The following is an 8,475-nucleotide window of genomic DNA, read 5'->3' as shown; positions in this document are numbered from 1 at the left end:
TATGAGACTACAACTCAATGGTTCACAATTCAATACATTTATCAAATCCAACACTTTTATTTCTTGTCATTTTACGGAACCACGTCCGAGGGAACCGACACCCATAAATATATAAAATTTTAGAACTTTCACCCTGGATACTCTGGCCAACTTAATTATTAATGGAGTCCATCCCCTATCTCCTCCCAAACAATGGAGTACATCCCATATCTCCTCCTAAACAAAGATACATATATAATGTATTTAAACACTTTGTCATATACAATGACTAATCAAAACACATATTCAATGGTTTAATCAAACCATCATATTCAATGACATAATTTAATTGATTAGTTTTAATCATCATAATTCTCATGCAATTTCTACAATAATCATAGCTATCCTCCACCGATAGCCCAAAACAGATATATCTAAACAAATAAATAAATCTATCAACAGATAATTTATCAAATTCCATAGGTGTGTGATTTATCAAACCAAACAACACCATTCAATCACATTTCCCCCAATTTCATAATTCCCAAACCAATTTTCATTATTTACATAAATAGTTATTTCAACTCAACTTAGGGCAAAATTTTCCCTTTTTCCAAAATATCAACCCATAGGTCCAAATCTCACCACTTCAACAATAAAGAACCTCATACACAAACCCTCAAGGTTACTTTGTAAATCAACATGAAAAATCCCCTTTAGTTTAGAACCCAAACCTTAACTTTTACCAAAATCTTCCCAAATCCCACCATTTATAGAAAATGACAAATATCTAGGTTAAGGCTCATATTAAAGAGTAGAATATCCCTACCTCAAGCTTAGATGAAAGAGAAGAGAGAGCTCAAAAGTCGATGGCGATGAAACCACGTTTTGCCCCGATCAAAACGAAGCCCTTGACAAGCTCTACACTTTTTCTCAAAGGAGCAAGGTGAAAAGATCACTCTAGGTGAGTAGATCTAGAGATTTAAGAGAAAAAAGTTTGGGTTTTAGGGAGAGAAGAGAGAAATCACGGTTTAAGGGGAAAAAGGGAAGAAAAATCATGAGAGAAAGATGGTTTGGGCCTATTTATAGTAGTGAGGAAAAGCCCTAAGATCAAATAAAATAATAGGCCCAAAAACCCCCTTAGATAGGGCCCATTCGGACCTCAAAAATCTGAAAAAAACACGCAGGGGTCTACTCCTAGACAGGAGGGGGTCGACCCTATTTTCCAGCAACTAACACACAAACATAAGAGGGTTGACCCTCTCTAGTCTAGTATCTACCCTATCTTCCAGCAACTAACACACAGACATAAGAGGGTCGACCCTCTCCAGTCTGGTGTCTACCCTATCTTCCAGCAACACTTCCAGAAACTTCACCAACAGGTAAGGGTTGACCCTTAGGAAGGCTGGTGTCAACCCTAGAATAGAATTTCTAAGTCTCCAAGGAACTTTTGACAAGAATAAGTACAAACAACCAAACCCAACAAGTTTAAATCGGATTATACTCCTTCAAAACCAACGTACAACAACATCAAAAATTTCCAAAATAAAAATAAAAGATTCGAACACACTTCCCCAAAAGCTTTGAAAGATACAAGTGCTACAAAATGTGAAACTCATAAGACGAAAAATATTTATATTTTATCATAAATATAATTTTTGTGATTTATTTTTTAATTTTTACCAATTAAATTATGGTATATATCTGTTATTAAGAACTTAGAGTTCAAAATTAATGACATAAGAATAAAAAAAAAATTTCTCTTATATGTAACTGTGATAAAAATGAATAAAATTTAATTTATTCTAAATTATTTTTGCTACATATTCTAGATAAATTTTATAAAATATTATTTAATTTTAAAAATTAATTTTGATTATTTATTTATATATGTGCATAGCACGGGTAAATATATGCTAGTTTATATTATATTCCTAAACCAAACCAAACCCATCCATCAATCCAGTGTCATAAATTTGTTGAAGGAGTAAGATTTTTATTTAGACAGATTTTACTTGAACAAAACCCTAAATAAAATTCATACAATTTCAACGCAATATATTTTTTCTAAACTAAACTTTGATTTTTTTTTTTTTTTTTTTCATGGTTTAAGGGAATGAATTCCAAAAGCCATTCACTCATCAAGAAATACACTAACGCTGTGTTTGGTTGGGGGATTTGATGAGGGATTTGGAAAGGGAAAGGGAAAAGTTAGGTGAAATGTGAATAAAATATATCTACATTTCACCTAGTTTCACACACCTTTTCCCTTTCCATTTCCAAATTCCTCTCCAAATCTCCCAACCAAACACAACATAAATGTTTTGGAAAATTACAAATTAGCTTTCCAAAACAACCTTTAATTGCATTGCATTTACGAGCTTCCCAAGCTTAACAGTCCGTCACTCCCATTCTGCAATGATACATTCCTTTGTATATAAAAGCTTGTCTTCGTTGCTTTAGCCTTCTACAAGTCTTTGTCCAAATTCGGTGAAGAGGCAGAGAACATGGAAGAGAATGGCAGCTCTGGTACCTCTCTCTCTCTCTCTCTCTCTGTGAGTTGAGTTGAGTGTTTTAATTAGTACTTAATTTCACATTTTCTCTCTTCTAACATTACACAGAAGTGACAAGATCATTAAGGGACATACCACCATCTCACTACATTTTCAAGATTGAGCCATTCTCACAACTCTCAAAAGCACTGTTAGATACTGAAGTTCAGAGTTATGAATCAGACATCTTTCAAGCCACTGACTACAAATGGTAAGTTTTCTTACAATTTTTATTGCTGAAATTTTCTTCTACATTTCAGTTAATGTTGTGCATAAGCTGATTCTTAGTGTTCTGTATCGTGTTGAATTGAACTTGAAGGAGATTATCTCTCTACCCAAATGGTGATGAAAAAAGAAATGGGAAAGGTTACATCTCTCTGTACTTGGTAATTGCAGAGACAAATAAATTACCTCTTGGTTGGGAGGTCAATGTGAACTTCAAATTGTTTGTCTATAATCAAATTCAAGACAAGTACTTGACCATCCAAGGTATTGCTTATTAACTTAACAATTTCTTTTCTGATTTTTTTTATGCTTTCAAATTTTCATCCTACAAACCAAATGTTTTAAATTCTATTCTAAATTATTAGATGCCAATGGGAAGGTAAGTCGCTTTCATGGGATGATAACAGAGTGGGGTTTTCCTCAGTTGCTTTCACTCACTACCTTCAATGATCCTTCTAATGGATACCTCATCGGTGACAAATGCATGTTTGGAGCAGAAGTTTTTGTTTTGAATTATAGTGGCAGAGCTAAGTTTCTGAGTTTTAAGGAACTTGACATTATTCACACTTGGAAGATTGAAAACTTTTCATCTCTAGATGCTGAATATGTTGTCTCTGATGTCTTCACTGCTGAAAGTTGCAAGTGGTATACATTCTTTGAATTTTTACCTTCTCTCTATTACTAGTCTGTTTGATTGGAAAAATAGAGCAATAACACTATCTTTGGATACCTAGAAAATAAATGATTTGTTAAGAGAGAAGAGAAAAGAAGAGAAAAATTACGAAAGGAAAAGAAACTTCTACATGTTATATTACCAAAATAACTTTTTATACTTTAATTTCTTTAATGCTTGGATGGACAATTTTAGTATTACATAAAATTAGTAATTATTTCATTTCTTTTTTCTCCAAATCTCTTCAATTTTGGAGCGATTTAAAAAGTGATTCTAAGAGAAATCAATTTCTCTCCATTTCATTCCATTTCTTCTTCTCCTCATTTCTCTCCTCTTTAGTAATCCAAACAACCAGGATAAATCCTTCTTTTCTTTTTTCTCCAAATCACTCAATCCAAACGGACTGTAACTGCTTTCATGGATTCTTGTAATGACTGCAGGATATTGTGTCTCTATCCCAAAGGATGTCCAGAAGAAAAGGTCAAGTGCCTGTCTCTCTTTTTAGGGTTATATAATGGTGAATCCTTTCCTCCAGAACGAAAATTATATGCACAGTATAGCTTGTGCATAAGGAACCAACACAACGGCAAGCATAAGAAAATTACAGGTGAAATTACAAACATCAGATGTCTCTTTGTCTATCCATTGGATTTGTTCGTTTAATCTACGACTTGGATCTTTTTTTGGCAATCAAATAGTCACAATAATTGCCCGACAATTGTGTTTCAGATAGGAGCTGGTTCAGTACTACTTTAGGTGACGTTTGTGGTGAGAGTACATTCTTGTCACTAACAGATCTCCATGATTCCAACAAGGGATTCCTTGTCAATGACACTTTAATTGTCGAGTGCAAAGTTATTGCTATCTCTGAAGTGAAGAACTTCGATCAATAGTGTCACGACCCAAACCCGGTACCCCAAGGGTTTAATGTCGTAACAAGATAAATGAAATAAAATAAGGTAATTCGGAAAATTTTACAGCACAAACGGATAATTTAAATAAATTAGAATAAGTAACTGGGTATCAACTGTTTATTTTAAAGGTAATAAACATAGTCATTGGAGCTTCATAGTATTACAAGAGTTAAATAATAGAAGACAGAAATAAAAAAAACAAAAAAAACAAAACAACATAGCGATTCATTTTCCATCTTGATCCCGCTAAACCTCGTCACCTGAAAGGGGTAACAGCTATAAGCACATAGCAGAGTGAGAAATATTATACTATGAGGGCACAAAATAGCCATGGATATTTATTTAAGCTAAAAACATTATAAATTGAGTTGAATTGAATACATAATTTAATTAAGTGCCAGAGACTGAAATAATCACTATAACCACGGTACATCACTAAGTGACTAGCACTACACTGGTCAATGGATCCATGACAAACACTGGGCCACAAAGTGATCAATCACTAAGCCAATGGTTATTTAAGTCCCCCAAGGCATGGGACTCCCGTAGTGGTATTCACAAAACATATTTTCACATAAGGTTATAGCCAAATATTCTTTAAAATAAAAACAAACATATCCATGAGTTTCCTTTTAAGCAAATAGGGTTCAGAAATAAAACCACGTAACTGAAATCTTTATAAAACATAACTTTTATTAATATACTAATAAAATATAACTTGTATAAAATAGATTTTGGTAAGTCAAAACATAAATAAAATACATTTTGGTAACTCAAGGTATAATATAACTCACCTTAATAGTGACCCTTAGCCTTACTCCACTAACCCAACTTATTTACGTACCTCTCCCACTCTCTTTTCTTTCTTTCTTCTTTCTTTCTTTTCCTTTCTTCTTTTCTGTTTCTCTCTTCCACAGATTGAGCAACTTCTCACTATTTATAGTGAGATGAGTCCACCGATTAGCCGACACGTGGCCGATTCGAATCCCTCCCCAGATTGTTTCTGATTCACCCGAGATTCATATCTATCTTAAGAATTAATTGAGATAATAATTAAGATAATTACATTTGACCCAATATTTTAATATAATTATATAAGTAAATTAATTTTTAATTAAATTACATATTAGCACATACCAACAGAAAATTACTTATTTATTTTATTACCATACCCATTATTATTATTTATATTATTATTTATTCCCCTTTTTTTTTCTTTTTTTTTTTTTTAATTTAATTTGTATTATAAATTTTGTATTTAGCCTCAAATAATAATCCCTAATTAATAACCCAATGCCATTTTAGATTTATACATTTATTCATCTATCATCACGTGCAACCATAATTACGTGCAACCATAATTATATATAAATATAAATATTTATATGGACTTGACTAAACGTTCGGAGTGTCACAATTCTCCCCTTCCAAACAGAAGTTTGTCCTCAAACTTGACGTACCTTAAACTTCGAAGAGGTGCGGGTATTTAGCTCGCATTTGTGCTTCGGTTTCCCACGTAGCTTCTTCGATGTGAGGATTTCGCCATAAGACCTTTACCAACGGTATGGTCTTATTTCGGAGAACTTGATTACGATGATCGAGAATCTGCACTGGTTGTTCTTTGTAGGTGAGATCTTCTTGAACCTCCAAGTTCTCATAATCGATGACATGTTCTGGGTCTCGGAGATACCATCGGAGCATTGAAACGTGAAACACGTTGTGGATATTAGATAGCTCAGGAGGTAGTGCAAGGCGATAGGCTACAGGACCAATTCTTTCCAGTATCTCGAATGGCCCGATGTAACGTGGGTTTAGTTTCCCGCGTTTTCCGAACCGGATTACTCCTCTTGTTGGGGAGATTTTGAGAAACACGTGGTCCCCTATTTGAAATTCCAAGTCTCGTCTTCGAGTATCTGCATAACTTTTCTGGCGGCTCTGAGCGGTGCGAATTCGCTGTTGAATGAGTTGGATTTTCTCACTAGTGACTTGCACGATTTCGGGGCCTAACAATTTCCTGTCCCCGACCTCCGTCCAGCATAGAGGTGATCGACATCTTCTTCCATACAGAGCTTCGTACGGCGCCATTCCAATGCTTGTCTGGTAGCTGTTGTTATAGGCGAATTCCACCAAAGGTAGGTGCTCATCCCAGTTACCCTTGAGGTCCAACACGCATGCACGTAACATGTCTTCCAACGTTTGGATTGTTCTTTCGGATTGCCCATCGGTTTGTGGATGATAGGCCGTGCTGAATTTCAGTGTAGTTCCCAAAGCTTCTTGTAATCTATTCCAGAAATGAGACACAAAACGAGGATCTCGGTCAGACACGATTGATACTGGGATACCATGCAACCGAACAATCTCTTTGATATATAAAGTGGCAAACTTATTTAGAGGGTACATGATTTTGATTGGTAGAAAGTGTGCTGACTTTGTTAATCGGTCTACTATAGCCCATATTGCATCATTCTTTGAAAAAGATTGTGGTAGCTCGACCACGAAGTCCATAGTAATGTGTTCCCACTTCCATTCAGGAATGGGGAGTGGTTGCAACATTCCTGCAGGTCGCTGATGTTCCGCTTTAACTTGTTGACAACGCAGGCATTTGGAGACATGGCTTGCTATGTCTTTCTTCATTCCGGTCCACCAGAAGTATTCCTTCAGATCGTGATACATCTTTGTATTGCCATGATGGATTGCAAACCTCGAGTTATGAGCTTCTACTAATATCCTTTTCTTGAGTTCTGGAAGGTCGGGTACGCAAATTCGATTTCGAAATTTTAGTATCCCATTGCTAATTGTAAAGTCAGGATCAGGCGTGTTTCCTTGTTCCTCGTACTTTTTCTTCAAAAGTTTGTCTTCACATTGGCGGGCTCTAATTTCTTCCATCAACTCGGGTTCCACGATCATGTTGGCGAGCAATCCACGGATCTTGCGGGGAATGAGTGTACATGCCAAACTTTTGGTCGTTTTTCGACTTAGTGCGTCTGCTACTACATTAGCTTTGCCGGGATGATGATGAATCTCTATATCGTAGTCCTTCATGAATTCTAGCCATCGTCGTTGCCTCATATTCAATTCCTTCTGTGTAAACAGATATTTGAGACTTTTGTGGTCGGTGTAGATTTCGCAGGCTACTCCATAGAGATAATGACGCCAGATTTTGAGAGCGAAGATCACCGCAGCCAATTCTAGATCGTGAGTTGGATAGTTCCTTTCGTGAGTCTTTAGTTGCCGAGAGGCATAAGCAATGACCTTCCCGTTTTGCATAAGAACGCAACCCAAACCATTGTATGAGGCATCGCTGTAAATTATAAACCCTTCTGCCTCCACGGGGAGTGCTAGTATTGGAGCTGTCACGAGTCTGTCCTTCAATTCTTGGAAGCAACGTTCCTGCCGGTCCGTCCATTCAAAGGGTGTGTTCTTTTGTGTTAGCCGGGTCAATGGTGAAGCTATCTTCGAGAAGTCTTGCACAAAGCGCCGATAGTAGCCGGCTAGGCCCAAGAAGCTTCGAATCTCGGATACGTTAGTAGGTCGTGGCCAATCCACGATTGCTGCAACCTTTTGGGGATCAACTGAAATGCCATCTTTGTTAATGACGTGACCGAGAAAGTGTACACTAGTGATCCAGAATTCGCATTTCTTCAACTTGGCATAAAGTTTGTGATCACGTAATGTCTGTAGGACTTTTCGTAAGTGGTGTTCATGATCTTCTGGCGATTTCGAGTATATGAGAATGTCATCAATGAAGACAATGACGAACTCATCAAGATAGGGTTTGAACACTCGATTCATGAGGTCCATAAAGGCCGCTGGAGCATTGGTGACGCCAAATGGCATGACAAGAAACTCGTAGTGCCCATAACGGGTCCTAAAGGCAGTCTTTTCGATGCTTTCCGTTTTGACTTTTAGTTGATGGTAACCAGAACGCAAATCAATTTTTGAGAACACTTGGGCGCCTTGCAGTTGATCAAACAAGTCGTCGATTCGTGGCAAGGGGTACCGATTTTTGATGGTGACTTTATTTAGTTCTCGATAGTCGATACATAACCTCATTGTACCATCCTTTTTCTTTACGAACAGCACCGGAGCTCCCCATGGTGAAGTACTTGGTCGGATGAAGCCTTTATTCAGT

The 8,475-nt window shown here is 36.5% G+C and overlaps 1 protein-coding gene across 1 annotated transcript; it reads left to right on the top strand.

Annotated features, from left to right (window-relative positions):
• Positions 1-2,486: 2,486 nt before the first annotated feature.
• LOC114298096 (protein RESTRICTED TEV MOVEMENT 3) lies at positions 2,487-4,322 on the top strand. The gene is made up of 6 exons (XM_082900395.1): positions 2,487-2,508; positions 2,601-2,742; positions 2,851-3,020; positions 3,122-3,401; positions 3,870-4,036; positions 4,159-4,322. The coding sequence occupies exons 1-6, from the start codon at positions 2,487-2,489 to the stop codon at positions 4,320-4,322; spliced, it is 945 nt and encodes a 314-aa protein (XP_082756521.1).
• Positions 4,323-8,475: the final 4,153 nt, after the last annotated feature.

The sequence above is a fragment of the Camellia sinensis genome, chromosome 13, assembly GCF_055761805.1.
Source record: "Camellia sinensis isolate YWXY chromosome 13, ASM5576180v1, whole genome shotgun sequence".
Classification (NCBI taxonomy): domain Eukaryota; kingdom Viridiplantae; phylum Streptophyta; class Magnoliopsida; order Ericales; family Theaceae; genus Camellia; species Camellia sinensis.
The sequence above is the reverse complement of the archived record's forward strand: the minus strand, read 5'-3'. Positions and strand labels throughout refer to the sequence as shown.